A 26707-nucleotide genomic window follows, 5' to 3' on the forward strand; every position below is an offset into this window, starting at 1 on the left:
CGTCTCGCAAATCCCATCCCCAACATGTCCGTCATCGGCCACCTTCGAATGATCCCTAGCGCCGCCTGGCCATTGGGCGTCGGACTTCTCGTCAACTCTGCTATCCTCTTTGGAAACGTCGGCGTGGACCTCGCGGGTGCAGTACCGATCTCCAGAGAGAAACTGGGCAAGACCGATCTCCGCCCCAAAGACAACGTCCGAATCTGGTCACTGTTCTACAAGACCGCAGCTGTACGTCCCTAACCTCCTTCTGTACGCTTGCTAATGACCAGTCCTACATTGTCCCAGGAATCATCAGTACCACCTCCCTGCACCTCCTCGCCGCGTACCTCACCCCTTCTCGGCGCGTCCGAAACTTTGCACTCACCGCCGCCCTCGTTTCGCTCAGCATCATCCCCCACACCCTCCTCTTCATCCTGCCGACCAACAAGATCTTGCTCGGGCTGGACAAGAAGGCAGAGTTGAGACCGGCCGAGGAGAAGGATGTGGGGTATTACATTGGGAGGTGGAGCGCACTGCACAAGGGGCGATATGTCCAGTATGTGACGAGCTGGACGGCGGGGTTGGGGGCTTTGATGGGTGTCGTGGGGAGGTGGTAGATATCGCTGAGAGACTTTGACACGCAGCTAGCCCGGAGCTAGTATGGACGTCTTTCCGGCTGAGACCTCCTGCCCCGTCCGTCCGCTCATTGACCATTTGTTGACGCTCTGACTCAGATTGAATGGCTCAACAACACCAACAACATTGTCCAAGCTCCATCCTGCATCTCTCGACTCTACCATACTCCACCTGCAATATGCCAACGACGACGCGCCCGCCTCACCCATGGACCACCGAGCCCGCGCTCGAGCGGTACACTGACGACCCCACCCCTCCCTTCCTCATGTCCACCGCGCAGCTCCTCTCGCCCGACGCGCTCCGGCCCGTCCCCATCTCCCGACCCTACTCGGACCATCCCGACAAAGACACCCGCCCTGCCTCCCGCCAAGAAGCGTACGACCCCTTCGTGGACGACCATGACCCGCCCCACCTCCCCACGCCCATGCCAGGCTTGTACGACGCGTCGGGCAACCTCCTCCCTGATCCGGCGGACGAGCCGATGCTGCCCATTGACAAGTACGAGGACAAGTATGACGAGCACGACCCCATTATCCAGACCAACGCGCTGGCGCCGTTCGGCGCGTTTGCGGGGATGCAGAATCAGGAGCTGGTGAATATCCCGTATAGGCCGATGGAGCCGAGGTTGCGCAGGTGGGCAAAGAGCCAGATTGCGCCGGAGGATGTGGTGTTGCCGCTGTTGTTGATTACGTTCCAGACTGGGTAGGTCCAAGTGGAGACCAGGCTGACGAGTAGTGTAGTGGACGCGGCAACCATCAAGGACTTTCATACCTATACGACCGGCCAGACAGGGTGAGCCTTCGTCTTGCCTGGGGGGAGAAGAAACAAGTGTTGACGATCAGGAATTCTATTCTGATGGTACTCGCCATCTTTGGTCGACGTCCCTCCAACCTCCTCGCTGCCGGGCTATCGGTCGCCGGTTTCGTCCTATTCGCTGTGGTCTTTGGTCAACTAGGCAACACATACGGTGCGTCTGCCTTCAACCAAGCTGATACCCAGGGCATAAGACTCGGGGCTGGCTCCTCTTCACCATGTCCGTTCAAATCGCACTCCTCATCACCAACATCATCCTCGTCTCTCCCGCCCTAGCCGGTGTCCTGCCCGAAGGCGGCCCCTTCGAATGGGCAGTCATTTTCACCTCCGCCGCTGGTGGTGCCGGCCAAATGGTCATGGTGAGTCATTATCAGCTCCTCGCTGACGACAGGCCCAAAACTCTGGCGCCTCCGAAATCAACACCGTCGGTCTGACCGGCCTCTACTGCGCACTCGGCTCGGATCCCACCCTCTTCTCCATCCTCTCCAAGCCACACGAAATCAAACGCAACCGCCGACTTTGGTTCCTCGTCATCTTCTGGGGCGGGTGCTTCATGGGCGGCGCGATCGCCACGTTTTCAGACATGTGGATCAGTCTGGTGCTCGCACTAGAGTGTAAGGTCGTCGCGCTGGGGATGATGATGCTGAGTAGTGCATTCGAGGTGCCGGAAGGGTGGGCGGAGCGGAATGCCAGGAAGGAGAAGGAGAAGAAGGAGGATATCGATGCGTGGGGGGATTAGTGTATCAGTAGGACATTGCTGAGGCAGAGCCGAGGCTGAGATCTATGCATCTAGATGATCTATGTGTTGTATGGTGGGCCGAGGCGTTTACGAGTGACTAAAATGTCAGCTCGGCTCCTTACATGGCAACGAAGAAGGCGGAAACGAACTAGTTGTGAGAGCCTCCACCACTGTCGTGTCAGTTCTGAGCGCTCCTTCTCGACAGGAGCTCAGCGGAACTCACCGAGAAGCAGGACACCTCCCCCTGGAGCCAGACGCAATACCTTGGGCGCGAATCCTATTCGTGAGCTTGGAGCAGCATTCGACGCGCCAGATAAAACAACTCACCCTTGTACATCCCAGACAAGCCTTCTTCCCGCATCAGCCTGAGCAAAGCGGGATACGCCCATTCCCCGGTCCCGTGCAGCTGTATTCTAGTCTTGACGACATCGACTGGAGAGTCAGCTTCCAGTGCAGTGCCAATCGAGACAGCTCACATGGGGTATTCAAAGCTGTCCCGACAAAACCACCGACCGTTCCAGCCAGGAGATTGTTGCCGAGTTCACCCTTCTTCGACTGACGCTGTCAGCTTTCTTGCGGCATACCTGCACAAGCAAACACACCGTAGGCTTGGGCAATGCATTGCGAACAGCAAAAATGGTAGCAAAGTAGCCACCGTTCCACCACCAATGCCTGATCTGGTCAGCTGGGCCTGCACTCGCCTGCGAGGTAGACAGCTACCTCCAAAACGTCGCCTCCATGCCCTTGTACAGACTCCCAACACCCTCCGTCTTGATCGCATGCTTGATGACGTCAATCGGACCAGCAAAGTTGGTGCTCTTGTCTTGCAAGCGGATCTTTACGAGCTCAAAGGGCGTTACCACGACTGACTCGGTACCTCCCGCGAGGAAGCCGGTGGCTAGTGCGAGGGCCTGTGTGTTTTGGCGGGTTCCGTTGGAGGTGAGGACGCCAGACCAGTACCCGTTTGCGCCGACTGCAGAGTCAGCTTTGACCGAGGATCTTCTGGCCTCGTAAGCTCACATTTGATAGCTCGCTTGGGAGCTTCGAGCATAAGAGGGGGGATGATACCCTTGTACAGTCGTGAGACACTAGAGCGTCAGCTACCGCTCGACCGAGAACAGGCTAGGGAGAGTGTAGCTTACCCCTGTGTCCCGATGATATTGCGGAATGTCTGCATCATTCCTGTTCCGCCTTTACCAGACTCGAGCTGCTGTCGAGTCTTCACTACATCGAGGGGGTAGAGCATCTGTCACGTCAGCTGAGCTCGAAGAAGATCAGGCGCTGTTAGCTTACGAGCAGCTCAGTACATCCTGCGATGGCACCGAACGCGAATGTATATGCGAACGGCAGAGCTGCGAATCAGTCGAGACATTGAAGAAGCGGAGAAGAGAGCTGGAGGGCTCGGACCGATGGCACGGACAGTCACACGAGCAAGAAGCAACTTACGGACTTGCTTCTTGGTCTGGGCGGGAGCTGACATCTTACTTTAATGGTGAGGGCGTTCTAGCTGAGCCTACACGCGGGGCAAGGGGAGATAAGGGACAAGATAAGGCCAATGTCCAGTTCTCTCGACCTCCCCACACCCGAATCGCCCGATGAGCAGTCAAGTGGGGGCCCCACTCTACACCGAAATTTTGCTTCCGTAGATGCCATGAAATTGTCCACTCACTCAACGACGACTTGTCCTATTATATAGACCTTACTGGCCTATGCAAAGGTCCTCATATAGAACAGTGATATTCACACTACGCACAGGCCTCAACCGCGCACTATCCCCTCGCCACTTTCCCCCATTCGCAACGCACAAACCTGCGCTCGGACCCTTGTCCTTTCGACTCATGTCAGGGTCGTTACCCCCTCGACCCTCTGATCTTCTCTCTCGGTTATCGGCCGCACCGTCTTTACTCGAACGCATCTCTTCTCCCTTACCAACTCCCAGCCCGGTATTCGCCAGGGCTGCGATCGCAGGCTTACCCGCCCGGCCCGACTTTACCCTCCCCTCCAAGCCCAACTTTACGGCTTCAACCTCCACATTCCTCCCTCCTGGTCGAGGCAGAGACTCGGTCTCCCCACCTCGGCGCAGGGTAGAAGAGACAAGCCGAAGAGGCGACGTCTATATCCGCTCTCCATCCCCAGGCGGAGACAGCTACGTACCGGAGCATCGTCGAGCGAGACGCCGGTCCCCATCACCTCCCCCTCGCAGCTCTTACCGGGGTCATCACTCGCGGTCCATCTCCCCAGTCAAGCCCTCTCGGTATACTCAGACCAGCCGGCCTCGATCTCCCTCCCCTCCTCCCAGATCTCCTCCCCCCAAAAACTACACTACTCGCGCCGCGGCGCGCGACCGTACTCCTCCACCCAAGAGCTTCACCACCCTCCGAAGCCGGTACGCCGAGAACGACACCAAGCGAGCAGCCGCAGCCAGTCCGGAGCGGAAACCTTTCCAACGTGGGGGATCGCAGGACGAACGCAAAGCAAGTCAGCGTCAAGCAGTGGACGACCAGACGGCGGTCTTTAGAGCAGCTCAGCAAGAAGCGGCCGAGAAGGAGCGCAAGGAAAGAGCAGAAGCGGCGGAACAACAGCGGAAGGAGAGAGCAGAGGCGGCTGAGCAGAACCGCTTGGAGAGAGTAAAGGCTCTGGAGGAAAAGGAAAAGATCTTTGCAGAGGAAAGAGCGAGAAAGGAAAAGATCCTCGAGCTTCGCAGGGCAAGGTGAGCTTTTGCGTCGACGTAGCTGATGTCAGAGCCCCCGCCAAGCGACCCGCATCACCCATCCCCGAACCCCCATCCAAAGTCGCCAAAACCATCCCTACCGGCCCTCGCCCCGTTAGACCCATCCCTACCGGTCCGAAAGCCATCCCTACTGGCCCGAGACAACCCCGTCTCCCAGAGCGATCCCCCTCCCCAGAATCAGAAGACGAGATGTGGCGAAACGGCCGAGGAAGAGGCAAGGCGGCGAGCAGTAATCGGAATGGCGGTGGTGGCGGAGGACCCAGGTCTTCAGCACCTTTGCCGCTCCCGGAGCACAACGAGGCGTACATCATGCAGACGTATGGAGGACGAACGGTGCTGAAGGAGCAATGGGCAGAGAACCCCAAGGCGCCTTTAGCCAACTATCTCGGAGGTGGAGGAGGCGGAGCGACCAATCTGGGTCAAGGCGGAGGCGCGTATCAAGTACAGGAGGGTGTAGTAGGAACGAAGAAGCTGTTCAGGTGCGTCCGGCAGTAATCAGAGCTGATGACAGAGTATCGGTTGTTGGCGATGTCGACCGCAACATCATCGGTGTCGGAGATCACACTTCCAGGAAGGAGGCCGAGAAGCTCGCCGCGCTGAGTGCGGTGCTGCAGCTCTCGGCCATGGGGATGCTCGACCAGCGTGGCGGCGGCAAGCCCAGCGCCCCTGCCGCCGCACCTGCATTCGGCGGCGGCGACACGGCGGAACTCTCGGACGGCTCGAAAATCACCTACGATCGGGCACGCCAGTTCATGGAGTACTATTGCAAACGGTACAAATTTGGCAAGCCCGATATCGACTTTTCTCAAAGTCAGGCGAAGAGCAAAAAGGGTCGGGCGGCGGTCATGCAGTGGGAGGCGGTCATGACGGTTGGCGGGCGGAAGATCGGGATGGGCCAAGCGGCCAACAAGAAGAACTCGCAAATCAAGTGCTATCTTGACGTCACAACCTACCTCGAGTCGTGCGACCCGGACCTCTGGCGCGACTTTGTCGAATACTCCAAAAAGGACCAATCGGCGGATATCGGCCTGGCGCCGCATCTCATCTTCCAAATGTCGGATGAGCTGGGCGAGGACGTGCAGGGGCTGATTGGGGATGTCCGTCATTCCAATCTGCTCAAGAACGCACCGACGAGCGGGGTGACATCGGCGGATCAGCCGATGCCGGGATGGAGCGGGCGGACGTACGTTGCCAGCGAGGAGGAGCTGGAGCGCAAGTCGGTCGCTTTGCAGGACAAGCTGGCGGATTATCAGAGCGACCCCCGCTTGACGGCCATGCGCGCTCAGCGTACCTCCCTCCCCGTCACTTCCCGCGCCAACGACATTCTCGCCAAGATCGAGGTCAACGACGTGACCATCGTCATGGCGGCTACCGGGTCCGGCAAGACCACTCAAATTCCTCAAGTCTTGTTCGACGACTACATCAACCGGGGCCAGGGCGCCAAGTGCAACATCATCTGCACCCAGCCGAGGCGTCTCGCAGCCATGTCGGTCGCGGAACGTATCGCGGACGAGCGAGGGGACCGGCTTGGTGTCGAGATCGGGTATCAGGTCCGGTTCGACGTCAAGCTCCCCCAGCCCAACGGGTCCATTACATTCTGCACCACCGGTATCTTCCTCAAACGGATGCAGTCGTCCCTCGGCGTCACAGCGGACGCATCGGCGGTCGCGGCGATGGATATGATCACACATATCGTCGTTGACGAGGTGCACGAGCGAGATATAGACACGGATCTACTCCTTGTCGTGCTCAAGCGACTCCTCGCGGATCGTAAAGCACGGGGCGTACCCCTCAAAGTGGTCCTCATGTCGGCGACGGTTGACCCTATCCTCTTCCAAAAGTACTTTGCCGATTCCAGAGGTCGCCTCGCACCTCTCGCCGAGATCCCCGGTCGGACCTTCCCGGTCGAGCGGCACTATCTCGACGACATCATCCCGGACCTCCAAAAAGGCCTTCCCAGCCAGATGGGCGGGTGGGTATTCCAAGAAAAGAATGTCGCCAAGTACCTCCAGGAAGAGCTCAGCCCCAACAGGGCTGCGTTCAACTCCAATACCGGTATCGCGCTCGAAATCCCCTACCCCCTTGTCGCCCTCATCATCGCCTATGCCATGCAGCGGTCAGAGGACGGGCACTGCCTCGTCTTCTTGCCCGGATGGGACGAGATCAAAAAGGTGGCGGATGTCCTTCTGGACGGGCGGTCTAGCCTTCTCGGTCTGCGCTTCAGCGACACCAAAAAGTTCTCGGTCCACTACCTTCACTCGTCCATCCCCGCAGCGGAACAAAAAGAGGTCTTCCGCGACCCACCTCCCGGCGTCAGGCGGATCATCCTCGCTACGAATATCGCCGAGACCTCCATCACCATCCCCAACGTCGTCTACGTCGTGGATGCCGGCCGGGTCAAGGAGAAGCGGTATGATCCCGAGCGCCACATGTCGAGCTTGGTCTCGGCGTGGGTGGGGTCGTCCAACCTCAACCAGCGAGCGGGTCGGGCGGGACGGCACCGAGAGGGAGAATATTATGGGTTGGTGTCCAAGAACAGACTGGCCAGTCTGGACCCGCACCAGCTGGTCGAGATGAAGCGGTCGGACCTGAGCAATGTCGTCATGCACGTCAAGGCGTTGAATCTGGGGGAGATTGGGGAGGTGCTGGAAGCGACGATCGAGCCGCCAGAGCGGAACCGGATCGTCGCTGCGATGGAGGTCTTGCGGATGCTCGGGGCTTTGGACGCGAGTCAAAACCTCACATCGCTCGGTCGGGTCTTGCTCCAGCTGCCGATCGACGCGGCCATGGGCAAGATGTGCCTCTACGGCTCCTTTTTCCGATGCCTCGACTCGGCGCTCACCCTCGCTGCGGTCCTCACCAATCGCGATCCCTTCCTCTCCCCCATCGACAAGAAGGCGCAGGCGGACGAGATCAAGGACTCGTGGTGTCCACGCCAATTTCGCTCGGACCCGCTCGCCATCGTCGCGGCTTACAATGTCTGGGCGGCCCATGACGACCGGGGCGACTACCACGCCGGAAGCCGATTCTGCGTGGACAACTTTTTGTCCAAGCCGACGCTGCTGCAGATCAAGCAGGTCAAGGGGAGTTTGCTCCAGTCGCTGGATCAGGCGGGTGTCATTGCGGTCTCGGCGGGCGGGATGGGCAGGTTGGGGCGGAGAGGCATTATCCCGCCTCAGCTGAACGAGAACAACAACTCGCTTCCTATGCTGGCGGCGTTGATTGCTATGGCCGCTGCGCCAAACTTTGCCCTGAGGACATCAGAAAAGGCTTTGCGAACCGCACAAGATAAGGTGAGCCCTTGTTTTATCGTAGCTAACGTCAGATGGTAATGATCCACAACGCTTCCGTCAATTCTCGCCGGCGCGAACAGAGCGGACCCGAGCAATCCTCTGCCTCCTTCAACCCCGCCGAGAAACGTCTCTACGCCTTCCAAGAAAAAGGTCGGAACGTGGCTCCCGGTCAAAACCCCAACGCCGCCCCTACCCAACTCCGAACCGTCACCCGTCTCGACCCCATGACGTACATGCTTTTCGGCGCGTACGAGCTCGTCGTCACGCAGCGTGGCATGGAGTGCGACCGCTGGCTGCCCGTCACCGGCAACCTGCACGCGCTGGACGATGTGCAGCGGCTCAAAGACCTGCTCGAGGCGTGCATGCTGCGCGTGTTTGAGGGAGTCGGGAAGAGTCTGACCAAGGGTCGGGATGAGCGCTGGAACAAGCAAGAAAAGGCGGTGCACGTCCAGCAGGGGAGCAGTCGGATCGACGATACCGACGCCAACGACGAGGGGGAGAATGAGAGCGATGATGAGGATACGGTGGCGAAGGGGAAGAGGGTTGTCGAGCCGCTCAGCATGGACGAGATCAAGGAGCTCGAGATGCTCACATCGGACGTGGTGCGGATCCTGGACGCGTACGCGGCGGAGAGGGAGGGGAATGCGTCGACGATGCCAAGTCGGGCGCCGACGCCGGGCCCGGGCGGTGGGTTTGGACAGGGAGGCGGTGGGTTTGCGCAGCAGCAGCAGGGGCAGTATAGTGGTCAAGGGTTCGGTCTGGCGCAGAGGGGTGGGTTCGGAGGGGGCCAGGGGGCGTACAGGCCGCCTGGAGCGATGGGAGGGGGAGGCGGAGGCGTGCGGGGGAGGTGGTAAATGTCGCAGTAGGGAGCCGGCAGGACGAGTAAGCTTCGTAAAAATGGAAGCTGGGGAAAAGGCAATCTGAGTTTGAGGGTGTTGTCTATATAGTGCAATAGAGAGGATAGAGCTTCATGCAGAACATGTCGATTATTAGTAGGCGCTCACGGCTTGGCGGAGAACATTTCACATTTCTGCATGGTATCACTAGCTGTGTTTCTGCTCGCTCCTATGATGAGTTAGGCGTAAGGGAGAATCAGCAAGATCGAGTAAGGTTAAAGGGGGTGAGCTACCCCTTCTTTGAGCGGTGTTTCGCCCTTCACCGCGCCGATCACCTCTTCAGCCCTTCTAAGCTGTCCCAGTTTCGATATGCATGCCTCACCCCTTGATGCGTCTTCTGCAATGGGAGCCACCTTGTGCTCATGCGATGCCTGTTGGTCAGCATACTCCAGTGTCCAAGGAGAGATAACTTGCCAATCCCTTGAACAAGGCGATCCGCCTCTGCCCCCTCGCATTCTCATACAACTCCTTCCCCTCCCCGGCGAGCTCCACAATCTACGACTTCTTGCTCGGACCTTTCTTGTCCCCCTCACGCCCCTTCCTCGCCTTGCCATCTTTCCGTGGCTGGTCCCCCTTGCCCTGCTTCCCCGGCTGATCCGCCTTGGCCGCTCCGTCTTCGCCCCCTGCCTCCCCGCCAGGCGCGACCGCCTCCTCTCCCTTGCCCTGTCTCTCCGCACCTTCTCCTCCCATGCATCCCCATCCCCCAAACTCCACCTCCGGCTTCCCCATATCCGAGAGAGCTCGTTTGATGACATCGTCCACGAGCTTGGACCGGTCGAGACGGTCGGCGAGGGCGATGTTCCATCTCTGAAGTCTCTCATACTTCACTCCCCACCCCTCCAGCTCCGCGCATTTCCCTACCAGTGCCGATTTGGCTGCCGCCAGCGCCTCCTCCAGCACCTTCTGCTTCGCCTTGACCTCGTCCATCTGCCCGACGAGCCATTCATAAAGATACCGGTTGTCCCCTTTGAGGATGGCGACTCTCTTTTCCGCCGTGTCCGCCCTTGTATCCGCCTGGAGGCACTTCCCAGTGACCGTGAAGAGCGCTGAGGTAGCGGCCTCAGCATCCTCCCTTGCCTTCTTCAACGCCGCCTCGGCTCCACTCGCCTTCTTCTCCGCCGCCTCCACGTCATCCCTCGCCTTCTTACTCGCCGCCTGGTGCTGATTGTCCGCCTGCCTCGGAGCTCTTTCATGCGCCGCTTTAAGGTCTGCCCTGAGCTTCTCCTCGGCCCTGTCCGGCCGAACTTTGAGAGTATCACTGGCCTCAGTCTGCTCCGCGCTGGCGTTGTTGGCAGCTTGGTGGAGCTGGCCCTGGTCGACCGAGGCGAGGTCCGCCGTGGCCTCTTCGATGATACGGAGCGCCGTCTCCCGTTCGGAGTTGGCACTTGAGTTGGTTGGCTTGGAATAGGGATGATGTGGACGTAGCAAGTGCCGTCCCGCGCTTGATGATCGCGCCCGCGTGAAGGGCGTTGGCGACCGATAGAGCGGTCCGCGATGCCTCGAGCTCCTGACCGGTAGAGATGACATCCCGCCAGGCGCCCGCCAGCGCCTCTCGGACGGCCTGGAGGTCCGCTTCAAGACCAGCTGTTGTCGCCGACTGCGCGGGGTCAGAGCGGACCCCCGCCTCCACCGCGTGTCTTCGGCGAGGTCGATAATCTTCTCCACGCCGACCGTGCCCTCGGAGGGATCGCTGTCGCGACCGTACGTATCCCTGGTAAGCTCTGCTAGATACAGATCCGTGGATGGGCCTGGGCGGGTGTGATATTGGGGCGGATCATGGTTAAACCACGATGGGAAATCGCTCTTCAGCACCCGCTGCACAATTGGCTCTCCTCTGGCGTCCGTCGAATGCAAAAGCTTTTGGGGGTCATGATGGGGAGTAAAGTAGAGGGGATGATGAGATGATGGTCGGCGGTGGCCGCTTGTGCCGCCAAAGATACGACTGAGGGTCAGTACAGTGCCAGAAGGAGGAAAGAAGGAAGTCGAGCGGATATGTGAAAGCTGATTGATGGGTGAGCTGTGGATGGAAATGACTTGCTATGGATGTGAGGGGACTCTTGCGTGTAGCTTAGCGCTCTGTTTCGCTGTGGGGTCAGTTACTGGGATACAGAGCTGGTAGACTGGAAGAAGAGTGGGAAGGATGGGCGGAGGGGAGGAGGGAAGTCAAGGGTTGGGCATGCGCTTACACTTGTTTGGGCAGTCGATGATACTATCTCTTCTGGTTGGCGATCGCTGTCCGTCAGCGCGTCTACTCTGCTGCTAGGGTCCTGCAGGCCTCAGGCTGATGGGATATAGGCATGGGAAGGGCAAGAGGATCGTCCAACGGTACCGCGGTGATCAAATTGACTTACAGAGTTCACACGGCGCCGCTGGAGACTTTGGCAGTTGAGTAGGCGAGGTGATGCAGGTGGCACCGAGATGCCAGAGGGATAGGCTCTGTATGGATCGACAAGTAAGGTATATAGAGGTAAGAGGAGAAGAGAAGAGAGGGGAAGAGGGGAGAAGGACACGAGGGAACCACACAAACGATATTCCGGTTCCGGCGGAAGCGGCTTTTCAGCTCTGCTTATGACGGCCGCCCGCGCCCCATCTCAGCTGCGCCTAAGAGATGCTGTCAGCGGTCAGCCTGTGCGGGACAGTCAGTGTCAAGACAGTCAGCGGTGAGCAGTGTGGTTGCCAAGAGTGCCAGGTCAGGTGCAAATACACCGCCGCCCCGGCGCGGTGGAGGGAAGACAGAGGAGTGTCTAGCGGTAATATGCTATGAGGTATCCAGGGCGGAGGTCGTGGGCAAGGAGGAGCGTGATGGTATCCACGATTCCAGGTAGAGGAAGCGAGTGTCAAATTTGATTAAGCCTGGGTCAAGTACGAGGGAGCCGGGAGGATCGGCCATAGAATAGGAGGGGAAGGGGTAGCGCAGGGGACATCAAGCCGTCGATGCGGTCAATCAATAAGGAGCACGATATGTCTGAGTGAGCCAGCTTGTGAACTTGCTAGAATGCCAACAGCAGATCAGTCGCCTGTGGGTCGCGTCAACGCCGTGGTCCGGCCAAGCATGGATAAGTGTCAAGGGCGGTGGTAAGAGCGCGCAGCAATGTCACGCGTCGAGAATCGAAGATGTGGTCAAGGGAGGATCGACGAGGCGAGTCGTTATGATTAGAAGGGCCGCGTGTCATTATGATAGAAAGGGCCAATGATGGAAGGATGCAGCAGCAAAGACGCTTTACCTGCCAGATCTAGCTACCCCACGCTCTTCGGCCAAAGCGCCGCCCTCGGCCCTCTTCCTTGGTTGTACGTCACCGGTCCCTCATCGGCCGGATAACGCACTATCTCCCCACTCCACTGGCACACCCTCGGAGGCATCCCTTGTCGCTTCATCGGCATACGGGAGATACGGAGAGATCTGCTTTGGATACGTCGGCGAACGCGCCGCTTGACGAGCATGTGGGCGGACAGGAATGGAGGCGTCTCGACACGCCAGTTCCAAAGGTGCCATAGGAAGGGGGGCGAGGTGGAGGCGAGATATCAATGGCTGGTCCTCCTTTCTTTGTTTTCGACTCTATCTCTCATTCTACTTTGCTATCAGCTATCACCCAGTCTTCAAACTTTCCCCTGTCCATCGCGCATACACCCCCGTCGCCCTCACGTTACTCATCACGCCGCTCCATTTCCCTCCCGCAGCTCCTTGACCTACTCTATCCGCCTGACCACCCACACCGCTCTCCCTTCCTCTCCCATACACTTCTGTCAAGATGAGACTCACCGTTCGCGATACCAAGGAGGAGGTCGGCAACTACGTGAGTCTTACCTTACCGACCTCGCCTCCTTCCTCCTCACATCTCCCTATACCTGCTTCAATAGTAGGGCAGCGAAACGAAGTGGAATCCAGCTGACCAGCCAGATCGCTGAGTACATTGTCAAGCGAATCAACAGCTTTAAAGCCTCCAAGGAGAAGCCTCACTTCGTGCTCGGTCTCCCAACGGGAAGCAGCCCTTTACCGGTCTACAAGCGGATCGTCAAGCTGCACGAGGAGGGCAAAGTGTCGTTCAAGGTGTGTCCGCAATCAAGGTCATGGACGGGTGGAACCGCGCTGACGCACAGAACGTCATCACGTTCAATATGGACGAATACGTCGGTATCCCTCGGGACCACCCCGAGTCTTACCACACCTTCATGTTCAAGCACTTCTTCTCTCTCATCGATATCGAGTGAGCCGCGCTCTTCATGCGCTGGAGACAATAGCTGACATTGCAGCCCCAAGAACACGCACTTGCTCGATGGAAACGCGGAGGATCTGTACAAGGAGTGCGAGGACTACGAGGCGGCCATCAAGGCTGTCGGGGGTATTGATCTGTTCCTAGGCGGGATCGGCGCAGATGGTCATATCGCTTTCAATGAGGTACGCCTTTCTGTCTAGTCAGGGGATGAGCTGACGAGCAGCCCGGCTCCTCCCTCACTTCCCGCACCCGCATCAAGACCCTCGCATACGAGACCATCCTCGACAACTGCCGTTTCTTCAACAATGACCTCTCAGCGGTGCCCCGGATGGCACTCACGGTGGGCGTGCAGACAGTCATGGACGCCAGGGAGGTGGTGCTGGTGGTCACGGGCCAGAACAAGGCTTTGGCGCTGAGCCAGATGATCGAGGGAGGGGTCAACCATATGGTCACTGCCAGTGCGCTGCAGACGCACCCGTGGGCTTTGGTGGTATGCGAGTGAGTCAGACCGGCAAGATGTCAAGCAGGAGCTGACGTGTACAGCGAGGACGCGACGAATGAGCTCCGGGTCAAGACGGTCAAGTACTTCAAGTCGATCGAGCGGGTTCAGGACGAAGTGGAGGCCAAGTATGGGTCAGCGACGAGCTCGAGGTTGGGGCTGCACAAGGCTACGGCGGCGTGATTGTGGCGCTGTAGCGATACGCCAGGGCTGGTATCGAGGGGTGAGACGTGTAGATTAGCTTGTCATTGTCAGTCAACATGAACGCGTAGATGTCGAGATTTCAAGCGATACATTTCCTTCCACTCGCTGCCTGCCATTTTCCCATGCTCTGTACACCATTTGTCTGCTTTGCTTCTCTCTATTTCGTACTCCTTCCTGATTTCTAGGCCTCGTTCTTCTTGCCGGCAGGGTGGAGGCGCAACTGTCCAGTCAGCAGAATGATCTGAGTCGAGGGAATCATCACTTACTCCGTCCAAGTAGACTGTGGAGATTGTCAGCTACGCACTTATGGTTTTGCAATGCATCGGTCAACTCACAGTGTCGTCCAACAGCTATACATCATTAGCAGAGTTCAAAGACGCATATAAAGGAGCTCACCGAATGCAGCGCCGACAACTGCGGCGGCCACAACGAACGCCATAGGATACAGCTCAACAGGGATATCTAAATGATCAGCTATCTTCTGGAATCCACTCGACCCCTAGGCCTAGCTGGACCAGACATGATGGCGTACCCTTCATGCCGAATCGGAAGACCTAATACATCAGTTACCGCGTCCAACATCACTGCCCAACCATTCCTTCCTTCCGCCCGACCAGTCCAGCCCACTGAGTCGCCCACAACTCACCAGCTTTGACTTCCCGCCCTTGTTGTCCTGAGTGTTCCACCGCCTGGCCATCCCCAATCCAACCTGCGAGGGGAGCGCCTGGACCTGCGGGCGGAACGCAGCGGCCCGGAAGGCAGGTGCGGCGGACGCCATGGGGCGGAGCTGACGGAGGGTGGTGCTGGCGAACATTGTGTTGTGAGTGGTGGGGAAGATGCTGCGAGTAGATGGGTAGACTTGAATTTGTGGAAGGTATGGTTGGGAGTTGGCTGCTATAGGTCGAGGCGAGCTTGCATTGAGGCCTGGCCCGGCGGGTCATGTGCGTCATACCTCGATAGGAATTGCCAAATCGGGCAATTGCCCGGCTGCTTACGTGAGACAATTCCCGGTTCGTGCCTTCGCGCTGCAGGCCGGTTCCACGCATAAGTCCAAGTCCAAGCTCAACTTCATCCTTTACCTTTGCCCCATCTGACCTCACTCACTGTGCGTGCTCCCAGGCTACACGACGTTATCATCATGCTGATTATCAGAAACCTACCTCTGAACAATGTCCACCCAAGCTGCTTTCGACAAGGCTGTCAAGACCGTCAAGGACTTGAAGCCTGAGGGGGACGTCAAGCCTACTCAGGATGACCAGCTCGCTGTGAGTTTGGCTCTCACATATGCCAGCAGAGCGCTTCCGCGGTTGATGAGAGCTCAATGGTCTGATCCTAAGACTGCTCTGGGATATGCGCTACAGACTCCTAGCAGCGACTGACACTCGCAGTTCTACGGTCTCTTCAAGCAGGCCACCGAGGGCGACTGTACCACCGCCCGACCAGGTCAGCTACGCTTCCTTTAGACCAGATCACGGTAAAAGGGCTTCCGCTGACGATATAGGCGCCTTTGACTTCAAGGGCAAGTACAAGTGGGACGCGTGGAACAAGAACAAGGGCATGAGCAAGGAGGATGCGCAGAAGCAGTACTATGACTTGCTCGACGGGGTGAGCTAGTCACTGTGCTGCTATCGGCGGGAACATGAGCTGACTGGTAGATGATGGCCAAGTCTAGCGACCCGGAGATCGTCAAGGCCCGCGAGGAGCTCCACGGTACGTTTCACCTCGCTCTGTTCCCACTGCCAACTGCCACGGAATGGGACGTCTTCATCTGAGCTGGACCAGGGCTGATGTTTGCAGCTGCCAAGGGCGCATAAGCGCAGACTGATGTCATTGTGGACTTTGGATCAAGACAGTAGGGATGCGATGCAGCGGATGAATTCTGAAATATTGCACCGAGCAATGCAGAGGAAGATTGAGACGCTGCCTCGGATTTCCATCTCGCTTCTTGCTTCCCGCATGTCGGGACCTGCTGGTCCGCTCTATCTGACGCTGCGCATGGTTTACACGATGCATACAATCCCTCCGCAACCGACTACCATCATACCAGCCGACATCCCGCCTAGTGTGCAGCATGAGCCTGCTCGAATCGAATCCCGCTACTCAGTCAGCTTGGCACTCAAGGATGTGTGATAGAATGGCTCACCAGTAGCCGCATGCTTTAGGTCCTGATGGCACGTCAGCTTCTATCCTTCTATTCGACCGGATCTGGTGGGATTACTAGCTTACCTGGCTTGTCCTATATTGTCAGCGGTTGTGCTTGGGGCAGCTTCACCATAGTCTAGGTGAGGGCACTTACAAGGTTGATGAAGACTTTTGGGTGTCCAAGGGGTCCACCACCTGGCATGTCAGTCTCATCTAAGGGTAGACACACGATAGAGCAAGATGTAAGACGGCAGAAGGGGACGGTGGACTCTCGAGCGTTCCTCCACCCCTCGTGCCAGCACCTGGCCTCCTGACCGCTCCTCTGCTTCCCCGCCTTCCTTGAACCACAACCAAGTCCTCACACCCATACGGTCCTGCCCTGACCGAAACAGAGCCTCACTCACCTCCATCACAGCTCGCCCTTCTTCCATTAACCATCCTGACCGGATCCTCCTGCACCATCCCCATCGCCGAGAGCCCATTCGGCTGGAGGCTCAGATCCGTCTGCTCGAAACGCGGCCCGTCAAACACAAACTTCTTGGGGTTTTGCGACGTCGACCATGTGCCGGGGACATTGGGCGATTGCTGCTGCTCTTCCGGGTCGGACGGTTTGGGCTGGTAGGATTTCAGAGGGGCGGGCGGCTGAGGGATGGATGTGTGGGCTGAGCGGGTGGAGGGGGAGAGGATGGCGGAGCGGGGGAGACGCCGGAGGGCGAGGCGAGTGAGGGACATGATGTTTGAGATGTATGCGCTGTGTGAACAGGTGCAGGCAAGGTAAGGCGTTGAAGCTGTTGCTCTAGCGCTTGAGCTGGCAGAGGGAGGAGGAACGCACGGATCGATTTCAGCTTTTTATAACGCCGTTAATTCCCGTCAGGTTACTCGCCGGAAGGGGAACCGGTGTCCTCGCTTGTGAAACGCCTGCTGCAGCGTTGGACTTGGACCGCGCAGTACTCAGCTCTGACCAGACTGCAAGCTCATGAAGTGGACCACCGGGTAATCTCATACAACGTTCTTTGATACGGTTAATCTCCCGCTAATAATGCCTACGAACAACCCTCTCCGGTCCACGTCCGCCACATCTCCGCCTCATCCCTACCCACCCCCACTCGCCTTCTCCGCCTCTATCGCCCCCTGCAGCCCCAGCTCGGCCACGTTCCCGTGCCCACTATTGATACTCCTCGTCAGGTGATACTTGAGCCCATTGGCCTGTTTATACACCTTCCCGCACCCTTCAATAGGACACGGGAACTTCTTCTCCACCTCGCCCGCGTGTCCGTCATCCCCGCTCCCATCTTCCCCCTCTGCCGCGCGTTTCGCCTGCGCCTGCCTCTCGGCCTTGCGCTGCGCTTTCCGAGCGGCGCGCGCGTCGAGCTCTTCTTGGCTGAGAGGGGCTTTGGACGTGCTGGGTCCGGGTGTGGATGCGCGCGATGCAGGGAGAGAGGTAGTTTGGAGATTGGAAACCGCGGGTGTGATGGGCCGGACGGCGAATTGTTGCTGCTGCTGCTGCTGCTGCTGCTGTTGCTGCTGCTGCTGTATCTGCAGCTGTGTCTGCTGAGACTGCTGCAACTGCTGCTGGAGCAGCTGAGCGTGTGTCAAACCGCCCGGCGCCGGTTGTCCCTGCGGTATACCCAGCGGCATGACCTGCGGCGCCGGCGTGGTTGGCATCGTAAGGAGACTAGGCGGGATCCCTGTCGATCCGGCATAAGGCGACCGGAACGCCGAAGCCCATGGCGAATGATGCGGTTGTGTTTGGTTGTGCATCCCAAATCCGCCCGCCCCGAAGCCGCCGCCCTGGAGCTGGGGGTATCCGTTCTGCATCCCCCTCGACCCATTCGAGCTGGGATTTGGGGGGCCGCTGCCCATAGCGTCATCCTCCATTTCGATATCCATCATGCCGGGCGGAGCGGGGACGTCGTCTGAGCTCCCAGCGCCGGATCCGAGGAGGTGTCGCGATAATGGAGGCTGGACGGAGGAGACGGCGGGGTTGGGCATGGTGAAGGAAGGGCGAGGATGGCCGGGAGGTACATGTGCTGCGGAGAGAGCGGCAAAGCGGGCGTCGGGCGAGAGATTGGCATGTTCCTCTTCGTAGCTGCTGGTCAGCGACACTCCTCCATCTCAGCCTGGGACTCACTGCTCTAGCAGCTCGTGCAATCCATTCAGTTGTCTCCCACAACAACTGAAATCCCTGACGTATCTCGCCTCCAGCTCTCTATCCCTCTCTCTACCAAAGCTCTGTCCCATCTGTCCCAGGCTACCCACAAAGCTGCCCATCCCACCTCCCACTGCGCCGCCCCATGAGCCCATATATGCGTTACCGTACGACCCCGATCCACCCGGCGGAGATCCTAGCTGGCCATATGCGCCCCAAGATGGGGGTGAGATGGACATGCCGGTGCCTGCTGGTTGATCGTTCATTGGGTCGCCGTATGACCCTGACGAGCCTGACGAAGAGCCGATACCGAGTTGCCCTGGCGAAGGGTCAAAAGAGGAGGGATGGGCGGAGGTCGAGGGTGGTGAAGCAGATCCACTGCGAGTCAGCCTAATGGTCGTTCTACCAGACCGTTGCGCCTCCTCCTATGCTTCTCATCTGCTTCCTCACGCGCCGCCAACCACTCTGACCGGCTCAACTTACGTAGCAGCTAGCAAATCCGCCGTGCTGACACCCTTATCTCCCCCACCCATCGTCATCCCCAGCCCCGCGCCCAACTTCCTCGCTCCCCACTTCGCACCTCCATTTCCTCCCCCTGACCCATTCCCCACGCCATAGCTTCCAAAATCCATCATACTGCTACTCCTCGGCAGCGCATGCGACCCCGCAACCGGACTGGTGGGTACCGGCGTCGACGCGCCCGACTGGGCCATGCGCAGATGACCCGGATGTCCGCCGAATGGCGGGTGCGACTGATTCAGGCTGAACTGGGGCGGGAGGTGTTGTTGTTGTTGCTGTCCCGAACTCGAGGAGGACTGAGTGAACTGCGATGGGTAGGCGTAGGAAATGGACGGGGCGGAAGGGGTCGAGGGTGTCAGCTGCGGCGAGTAGAAGGCGGGCATGGTGGTTAGGGAAGAGAGGGGACGGGTCGGTGCGTGTACACAGGGTCGACCGGTAGAGTGGCCCAGTACTACAGCACAGGCCGTAGGGGTACCTAGAGACGAGATGGACACTCCGCTCGGGCGTAGCGTAGCGTATTGCCGCCGGACCGAGATAACCGGGCGGCCAAGTGGTGATAGCTCGATGAGGGTACGAGCAGGCCTGTTCGAACTCGGCTGAGGGGCTATAGACAATCGCGAGCGAGTCTGGGACGGTGTGTGAGGTGTAGCCTGGAGTGGAGTGTATAGCGGGATGGTCAGGCACTAGGCACTAGGGCTATATGGGCGATGTGGTAGCGCCGGCATGACGCAGGTGCATGTGGGGTGGAGATCCCTCGCTACTCCGTTCCTTCCGCCGGAAAGGAGGTTGAGGGTGATACGGGCAGCGATGACCGCAAGCTTGCTCATGGTGTTCCTAAGCATCAAGACCGACGGCCAGAGTTCGACTATATAAAGAGGACAGAGCAGTAGGAGCAGGAACTATCATCGCGGTATCTTCGAAGTCCGGCCAGTTTCCACCGAAACTCACCAATCCCCTTGCCCCACCCCACTCCACCCTCCCCCACTTTCACACCATGCCCCTCTCCTTCCTCCTAATCGGAATCGCCTGGGAAGAGCTCGCCACCGTCTTCGGGCCCGAGAAGGCGCCAGAGATGGAGAAGATGGTCCGCGGTGCAATCGCCAAGGATGGCAAGCGATTCGAGGACTTGGGGTACAAGTACGAGTTTATGACGTATGGGACGGATGAGGAGATGGGGCGGTTGGAGGAGAAGCTGAAGGAGGGGAAGTATGATGGGGTCTGTATGTGAGTAATGAGATTCAGTATGCGCCCACTTGTGCTCGATATCGGGATATCGGGGATGTCGGATCGGCCTGGCTATGGAGGTAGCTGATCAGCCAGCGGTTTCGGTATCCGAGGCACCAAAGACTTCACCCCACTCTTCGAGAGACTCGTCAATACCATCCATACCGCCTCCCCTTCGTCCAAGCTCCTCTTCAACACAGCGCCGGACGGTACCCTCGATGCGGCCAGGCGGCAATTCCCGGCAATTGGCGAGGCGGCAGCGTAACGTTGATAAGCAAGACGGATATAGGATAGAGTTTTGTATATGATCAAGCATGTAGCAGATGGCCGAGTCTCAGACGTCCCAGATGGTAGCGCGCATAGACAGTGGGGTGTTCGGCGGTTCACGGTGTGCGGGACAACAATATATATATACAGGCCAGACCGACTGTACCCGTCAGCCCATCGTTGAGATCTGCTCATCGGTATCAATCCCCTCATCCCTCGGTTCGGCGTGAGACGGATAGCTTATTCATACGTACAACGGAAACATGCTATACAATCATACTCTCCAGATGCACCTCAGATTAGAATGGCCATGGGTTCGAAGAGGATGGAAAGAATCTACGAAAGAACCGGCTCGCCTGCTCCCTATCTTCTGGCCCGGCGTCTTGCGCTACAGCATCGCGCATGACGAACGCGGCCGCACGGGAGTAGGTTGACTCGAGGCCCAAGATATCGCTCTGACAGGCTAGCTATCAGCTGGAGTCCGAGCACCACTTGCAAATCTACTCACCTGATACCTTGACGAACAACCCGGCTGCGAGCTCGTGCATTTCTCTCTGGTGGACTCGCTGCACGCCCTCCATGCCCGAGGAGCGGCTGCTCCAGAACGTGCTGAGGTGCGCCATAGCTGCAATGTACAGGTACCGGCCGATCAGCCAGGCACTGTCGATAGTTTTGTCCGTCCACGCTCTCGCGCAGATTCGAGCCAGTGTTCGGGCGTTGGTGGCACATGCCGCGAGTCGCGCCAGGGGTGGCGACGGGTACCGCTCGCTCGCCCGGAGGAGCATTACTTTGGCGAGCAAGTACTCGACTTGGGTGTGGACGACGGTGCGGCGACCGAGTTCGCATGGCATGACTGCCGTAAACGTGTTATCGATGAGCAGGAGTGTACGCTCGACCCACTCGGGCGGTGGGGATATGGAGAGGTTGGTAGAGATGGAGGTCGTGGTGTGTATGTCCGCTTGCAGGAGTCGGAGCTGTAATTGAACATCTCGGATAACCGTTCCTTCGTAGGCACCGAGGTTCAGGTCCCCGTTGTGGATGTCATGGGGCGGCTAGAAGGATCAGCGTCATATCAGAAGTTAAGCAATGCTGAATTACCTTGACGGTGATCTTGTCCAATGGAAGCATAATCTCTTTTCCGGTCAGAACCGAGGTCATGATGTGTCGAGACAGAGCACTGATGTCAACTGGGATCTTGCAAACGCTCACCTCCAAAACAAGAAGCGCTCAAGTCGTTGGCCTACATCGCCGTCCTGTTCAACAATCTGTTGATGAGGCCCCTCCAGCTCGAGATCCATCTCTCGAGCGTAGGAGATGGCTTCGATGGACTTGTGGTACAAATCTGGTCATCAGCGAAAAAGCGATCTGGAAGCTCACCGTAAGCATGAGGCTGCCTGAGCGCATACTCGAATGACGCCATCGATATGCGTACCCGGATAGCGCTAGGCGACTTCTTGCACAACTTGACCAGCTGCTCCACCTCGTTCCAGTACCCTTCATCGTCAGCTACAGTGCAAAGACATAACGAGAGACTTGCTGCCGGCCTTTTCCAACATGAGCGGTAGATTTTCGGCCCAGCTCTTCTGCGATGCCCAGATGGCCGGGATCACTGGATATCAGCGCTTCAGGAGAGCCATGTTGATTGAGGGACCTACGATAGCGTAATAGGAGGTTCTCCGCGGATGGGTCGTTCACAGACCGGGAAGTAGCGACTTCTCAACTCAGTCTCGCTGATGATGGGGCAGTCCCAGAAAGGCTCGAGACAGCGCGCTTCTGCTGCGAACACTTCTACCGTAGAGGGTTGTAGCGGCGCTGTGTCTGCTTGTGGTGGTGCAGCTAGTGGGACTGCATGTCAGCTACCTCACAACTCCGCCAGGCAGACTCACAACCGACGCCTGGGCTTGATGTTGTAGACGGGAGCGCTCTTGATACTATAACGTCAGATCAGCGTCCATCAGCCGGCAGTGCTAAAGTCCTTCTCACCTTCGTACTCCACGTCCCTCATTCTCTTTCCCGGTCTTAATCTTTCGTCTTCGTTCGGCACTGAGTCGGAATGGGAGCTGGATGGCATGGGATTGAAACGCATGCTGAGCAATAGGACAAAGTATGATGGAGAAGGAAAGTGACGAGTTGAGTGAAGGCAGTTCGAATTGCCTGCGCGCCCCGCGTGTTTCAGAATGCCTCGGCCGGGAGATGACGTTATCCGGCTATATTTCCGGCAATTTCCGGAGCCGAAATGAGGCCGAGACAATACAAGCCCTGGCATACTTGTGCCCTGGCCAACCATACATCATCTATACCATCTCATCTTGAACATCTGCCGTCCTCGATAGGAATAGAGATGTCTCCTGCAGCATCAGGATCAGGAACGGTGACGAAGCGGAAACGTCCATACGGTCAATCCTGCCTGGTACGTCCGCGGGCTTATTTGTGTGGGTTGCACTGATGTGCAGGCATGTCGCGAGAAGAAGACCAGCTGTGATGGACAGAGACCGATCTGCGGTGGGTGCCAGATCAGCGGAGAAGAGTGCAGTGTCCCGTAAGTCAGCTGTCAATTACACCAACGAGCCCAGCCGACCCCCAGTCCCCCTCAGCGAACTTTGCGGAGATTTCCCGGACCCACAGATGGGACATCAGGTAGCGCGGAGGACGTCACCTATCTGATGGACAAGATCAAGCGCATGGAATCTCGCCAAAGGAGGCTGGAGGAGGCGTTGGGCGTGGACATGCAGTCCAGAGCTGCATCACCGGATGCCAGCGGGGCTGGTGGGGATGCGGCGATGGATGCGGAGGGGGCGAGATATCGCCTGACGGTGGATGAGGGGGGTAATGTGAGTGTCCTGTCTGCTCAAAGCGGTCTATAGTCTCGCGCCGCTCCCTGGTCGTCATGGTCAGAGAGCAGGCAAACTTCCAGCTTTGTATGCTCGCTGAAAACACGTCACTCGTCTTACCATTCAGCCCCAGCTGACGATCAGGTGATGTACCACGGTCTTACCGGCTGGATACAGGACGACGCTCATGTCGACTCCAAAGAGGACGTCGCCCCGGTAGCCAGTCCGGGCCTCACCAATCCGGCCTTCGCTCCCTTCTTCAGCGCCCTCGCAACGCACAAACACATTTCTGTCGCTCCCGAGCTTGGCGATGCTCTCGTCAACTGCTATTTCTCCTACCAAGTCTTCGAGATCATCCAGCAATCCCTCTTCGTCCGCGATATGGTTCTCGGCGGACCATACTACTCGGAGCTGCTGCTCATGGCCATTTACGCCGCCGCGACGCGCAAAATCGATGGGCTCGGGATAGAGGAGAGGAAGGTGCAAAGGGAGCTGTTCGAGAAGCTGGCCAAGGAGTATCTTGCGAAGGAGATGGATGGGATGTCAAAGATCCCGACGATCCAGGGGTTGATGCTGCTTAGTAGCAATGCTCTAGCGGAGGGAGATCTCAGCCACGGGTGGAACTATGCTGGAATGGTGAGCTTGCGCGAGGATGAAGCTGATTTCAGGCTTTCCGGATGATCCTAGATGTGGGTTGGTCACTGACTTGGCTGATGTAGCTCGGTATCCATCTCGCCCCCGACAAGGTTGCTGGTTCAGCGCGATTGTCTCCAGAAGAGCTAGTCACACGAGACAAGCTATTCTGGTCCGCTTTCGTTTGGGACAAGTGAGTCATTGCTTTCCCCCAACTCTTTCGATGCTCTCGTTCTTCACTCCAGCCTGCCGTTCTCGTTCTTCACTCCAGCCTGCCGTCTCTTATTCTGACACGCTGTACCTATGGGCAGCATACACAGAGGGAGCGAGCAGCTGGAGGCATGAAGGGGGTGGGGGCTATGGGGCAGAGGTGGGCGCGAAATGAGTGGGCGAGGTGTAGGGATATTAGTATGACTGGGCTGTTGACTCTAATAAGGCAGCGACTACAGCTCTGAACTTGTGCTGATTCAGATCTATCTCCCTTGCGCTCGGCAGAGAACCCACCTTTCCCCCTCGACTCGGTCGCGACCCATCTACCATACCGGACTTTGACGATGAGCAGGAAGTTTGGACCCCCTACTACCTCAACCCGATCAACCGGCCTTTCCAGCTTGGAAATTATAGCTGGCAGCCGAAGCGCCGTGTCGCAACATTCAAGCTACTTGCAAAGCTGTGCTTGGTGAGTCCCGCCAAAGCTCGGCTGACGGTAGATCCTCCATGATATCATTGTCGAGCTATACAGTATCGAATCGAGATTGACCTCTCTCCAGCGCGTTGGCTTTGTTGCGCGGACCAGGCTTCGCTTGGAGGAGCTATGGCGCACAGTCCCCGACACCATGAAGCACAGTCCAGGCGGTCTTGCTCCTCCACCCTACCTCTTTATGTTCCAGTGAGTAAGACTGAAGGACGAGCTGACAGTAGAATGCTCTACCACGCTTCCTACATCCTTCTGCATCGACCAGTCTTCGACTCTTCCGAAATCCTCAATGCAGCCGGCCACGTCTCAACTTGCCTCGAGCATTCGGCAATGGCCAATATGCTTGCAGTCAGCTTTACCAGCACCTTCGGCGAGCGCATGACCTACGTCGCCATGTACTCGAGCTTTGTTGCAGCGTATGTTGTCTTGTTTGCGAAAGTCATGTGTGGAGCTGATCGATCAGGAGCTTTGACATCTCCGTGCTCGATTCGCACAAGATGGGCGTCCAGATGGCTGCATTGACAAGGCTACAGACGTGGCTGAATCTGATGGACACTGTAAGTTCTCTCACTGCCCAAATGGAGCTTGGCTGACGATCAGAGCGGAAACAGAGTACCGAGCATCGTCAGATCCGTCAACAATATCGCCACCTCGCTCTGCACCGCCATCACAAGGCATCCTACCTTGTCGAGCTCAGAGTGAGTACTATACCACAAGCTCGAATCTGCTGACGATCAGGCCGGGACGGTGGATCCTCATGCGCCACTCTACTCAAGCCGTCAACAACTTGCCGCCGCTGCCGGACTGGGGAGGGCTCGGGACGGACGCGTTTGACTTTTTCGATCTTCTTGGTCCAGCTTAGTGTGAATGCAATGTACTCCTTGTCAGCAACATGCTACTGTCCGAGACGATGGCGCGAATCATAGCTAATACATTTGATCTACTTGCCACTAGCTATTGCCTAGACCGACCTACAGAATATCACTACCAGCTATAACCTACAACCTAATAAGCCGCAAGCACCTTCTTCATGTCCTCCGCCGTCACCTCTGGCTTCCACGCCTCCAGCCTCATCTTCATCGCCGCCGCCTGCCTCTTCTCGTACGCCCTGAACTCATCCGTAATGTAGCTCCCCTTGACCCCACCCCTGACCGCCCCCGCCCGCACATCTCCCCAGTACTCTGCCCATTCCGCCGGCAACGGCTGCGACGAGGGGATCGAGAGCCAGAGACGCATGAGGTGGCGCTTCTGGTCCTGGTCCTCGTAGTCCTCAAAGGGGGTACGCGAGTGGAGGGTGACAAAGGAGTTGAGGAGTTGCATGTCCCCGCGCTCCAGCTCCATAGAGTAGCAGTACTCGTCCGACGGCATGATTTCGTCGAGGAGGTCGAGTGCCTCCTCTTGCTTGGGGGTGAGGCGGGGGAGCTCGGGGAAGTCCCGCTGAGCAGCGACCGTGTTCTTGCGGTTGGTACGCGCGGCAAAGAACTTGGAGTTGGTACCGAAGAGGGGGTTGCGGTAGTAAGGGGGTTGGGAGGGGTCCTGGGCGCCCTGGAAGGAGTGAAACCAGTCGCGCGACTCGAGGACGGGGAGGAGATCCGGGCGGACCTGCTGGACCCGGTCACGAAGTGCGATGGACGACATGACCTTGCTGGTACCGCCAGCCTTGGCGGTGCGACGGCATAGGAGGGCGACAATGTCCGCCGAGTCCTGGTGGAAGTCGAGTCCCTCCTTGGTATTGTACCCCCGCCCGCCCGGCACCTTGTAGCTCCCGCCCGCGTTCCGCACATCATTAATCACCTCGCTCGCCTTGTTCTGCGTCCGCCCAACCCCCATGTACAGCCCCATCCCCCAGTACGCCACCCTCATCTCCTCCTCCGTCCAGTCATCCGTAGGGAAGCCCTTGACGAGGCACATGCCCCATCGCCCTTGAGTAGTGTCGATCGCGCGCTGGAGGGCTTGCGCAGAAGCAGCGGGGAGGGGGAAGTCCGCCTGGGTCATGTCGAGGAGGGGTTTGGGGTGGGCGACGGCATAGGCGCAAGCGGTGCGGAAGCCCTCGATCTCGTCAGGACGGAGACGAAGGATCCAGGAAGAGTCGGACCGCAGGTCGTCGGCCAGCCAGGGCTGGGGAGGGGAGGGAATGGTAGCGTTGATCATTGTGGTGTGGGTGTGGGTATGGACGGGTGGCGGATGGGCGTGGACTAGTCATCGCAGCGGCTCCTATCTGTCTCCTTATAGGCTGCT

General features: G+C 58.2%; 13 protein-coding genes across 13 annotated transcripts; 7 read left to right on the forward strand and 6 right to left on the reverse strand.

The window, feature by feature from the left end:
• Positions 1-24: 24 nt before the first annotated feature.
• On the forward strand, positions 25-599 carry MKK02DRAFT_42528 (uncharacterized protein; the record flags this gene model as incomplete). Its single annotated transcript, XM_053092033.1, has 2 exons — positions 25-231; positions 273-599. 2 exons carry the CDS (start codon positions 25-27, stop codon positions 597-599), a joined length of 534 nt encoding a protein of 177 aa, XP_052947916.1.
• A 197-nt stretch (positions 600-796) lies between these two features.
• MKK02DRAFT_42529 (uncharacterized protein) lies at positions 797-2170 on the forward strand (the record flags this gene model as incomplete). Its single annotated transcript, XM_053092034.1, has 5 exons — positions 797-1320; positions 1354-1410; positions 1461-1585; positions 1618-1790; positions 1823-2170. The coding sequence occupies 5 exons, from the start codon at positions 797-799 to the stop codon at positions 2168-2170; spliced, it is 1227 nt and encodes a 408-aa protein (XP_052947917.1).
• Positions 2171-2229: 59 nt separating this feature from the next.
• MKK02DRAFT_42530 (putative organic acid transporter) lies at positions 2230-3650 on the reverse strand (the record flags this gene model as incomplete). The annotated part of the gene is made up of 11 exons (XM_053092035.1): positions 2230-2267; positions 2320-2340; positions 2394-2447; positions 2498-2602; positions 2647-2725; positions 2773-2842; positions 2891-3143; positions 3191-3258; positions 3313-3416; positions 3464-3522; positions 3617-3650. 11 exons carry the CDS (start codon positions 3648-3650, stop codon positions 2230-2232), a joined length of 885 nt encoding a protein of 294 aa, XP_052947918.1.
• Positions 3651-5090: 1440 nt separating this feature from the next.
• MKK02DRAFT_23100 (P-loop containing nucleoside triphosphate hydrolase protein) lies at positions 5091-9048 on the forward strand (the record flags this gene model as incomplete). Its single annotated transcript, XM_053086671.1, has 3 exons — positions 5091-5380; positions 5413-8194; positions 8227-9048. 3 exons carry the CDS (start codon positions 5091-5093, stop codon positions 9046-9048), a joined length of 3894 nt encoding a protein of 1297 aa, XP_052947919.1.
• A 537-nt stretch (positions 9049-9585) lies between these two features.
• On the reverse strand, positions 9586-11389 carry MKK02DRAFT_31635 (uncharacterized protein; the record flags this gene model as incomplete). The annotated part of the gene is made up of 4 exons (XM_053088348.1): positions 9586-11032; positions 11125-11174; positions 11277-11322; positions 11343-11389. The coding sequence occupies 4 exons, from the start codon at positions 11387-11389 to the stop codon at positions 9586-9588; spliced, it is 1590 nt and encodes a 529-aa protein (XP_052947920.1).
• A 1450-nt stretch (positions 11390-12839) lies between these two features.
• On the forward strand, positions 12840-14393 carry MKK02DRAFT_36050 (putative glucosamine-6-phosphate isomerase; the record flags this gene model as incomplete). The annotated part of the gene is made up of 7 exons (XM_053089333.1): positions 12840-12884; positions 12989-13138; positions 13189-13295; positions 13342-13486; positions 13528-13802; positions 13848-13982; positions 14345-14393. 7 exons carry the CDS (start codon positions 12840-12842, stop codon positions 14391-14393), a joined length of 906 nt encoding a protein of 301 aa, XP_052947921.1.
• A 783-nt stretch (positions 14394-15176) lies between these two features.
• MKK02DRAFT_42535 (acyl-CoA-binding protein) lies at positions 15177-15821 on the forward strand (the record flags this gene model as incomplete). Its single annotated transcript, XM_053092036.1, has 5 exons — positions 15177-15272; positions 15396-15450; positions 15509-15612; positions 15663-15717; positions 15805-15821. 5 exons carry the CDS (start codon positions 15177-15179, stop codon positions 15819-15821), a joined length of 327 nt encoding a protein of 108 aa, XP_052947922.1.
• A 245-nt stretch (positions 15822-16066) lies between these two features.
• MKK02DRAFT_42536 (zinc-finger domain-containing protein) lies at positions 16067-16881 on the reverse strand (the record flags this gene model as incomplete). The annotated part of the gene is made up of 5 exons (XM_053092037.1): positions 16067-16103; positions 16151-16172; positions 16234-16243; positions 16304-16344; positions 16554-16881. 5 exons carry the CDS (start codon positions 16879-16881, stop codon positions 16067-16069), a joined length of 438 nt encoding a protein of 145 aa, XP_052947923.1.
• A 360-nt stretch (positions 16882-17241) lies between these two features.
• MKK02DRAFT_31638 (uncharacterized protein) lies at positions 17242-19200 on the reverse strand (the record flags this gene model as incomplete). Its single annotated transcript, XM_053088349.1, has 3 exons — positions 17242-18238; positions 18281-18676; positions 18782-19200. 3 exons carry the CDS (start codon positions 19198-19200, stop codon positions 17242-17244), a joined length of 1812 nt encoding a protein of 603 aa, XP_052947924.1.
• A 611-nt stretch (positions 19201-19811) lies between these two features.
• On the forward strand, positions 19812-20306 carry MKK02DRAFT_31639 (uncharacterized protein; the record flags this gene model as incomplete). Its single annotated transcript, XM_053088350.1, has 2 exons — positions 19812-20041; positions 20138-20306. The coding sequence occupies 2 exons, from the start codon at positions 19812-19814 to the stop codon at positions 20304-20306; spliced, it is 399 nt and encodes a 132-aa protein (XP_052947925.1).
• A 301-nt stretch (positions 20307-20607) lies between these two features.
• Positions 20608-22394, reverse strand: MKK02DRAFT_31640 (uncharacterized protein; the record flags this gene model as incomplete). Its single annotated transcript, XM_053088351.1, has 9 exons — positions 20608-20771; positions 20817-21360; positions 21407-21485; positions 21518-21650; positions 21686-21802; positions 21835-21917; positions 21964-22153; positions 22195-22239; positions 22292-22394. The coding sequence occupies 9 exons, from the start codon at positions 22392-22394 to the stop codon at positions 20608-20610; spliced, it is 1458 nt and encodes a 485-aa protein (XP_052947926.1).
• A 255-nt stretch (positions 22395-22649) lies between these two features.
• Positions 22650-25331, forward strand: MKK02DRAFT_42540 (fungal-specific transcription factor domain-containing protein; the record flags this gene model as incomplete). Its single annotated transcript, XM_053092038.1, has 12 exons — positions 22650-22718; positions 22762-22847; positions 22893-23139; positions 23284-23775; positions 23808-23828; positions 23859-23965; positions 24244-24451; positions 24483-24655; positions 24694-24885; positions 24933-25026; positions 25070-25167; positions 25208-25331. The coding sequence occupies 12 exons, from the start codon at positions 22650-22652 to the stop codon at positions 25329-25331; spliced, it is 1911 nt and encodes a 636-aa protein (XP_052947927.1).
• A 143-nt stretch (positions 25332-25474) lies between these two features.
• On the reverse strand, positions 25475-26620 carry MKK02DRAFT_22411 (uncharacterized protein; the record flags this gene model as incomplete). Its single annotated transcript, XM_053086559.1, has 1 exon — positions 25475-26620. One exon carries the CDS (start codon positions 26618-26620, stop codon positions 25475-25477), a length of 1146 nt encoding a protein of 381 aa, XP_052947928.1.
• Between the last annotated feature and the right edge of the window lie 87 nt (positions 26621-26707).

This window comes from Dioszegia hungarica (genome assembly GCF_025882075.1).
Source record: "Dioszegia hungarica strain PDD-24b-2 chromosome Unknown MKK02contig_6, whole genome shotgun sequence".
NCBI classification, from domain to species: domain Eukaryota; kingdom Fungi; phylum Basidiomycota; class Tremellomycetes; order Tremellales; family Bulleribasidiaceae; genus Dioszegia; species Dioszegia hungarica.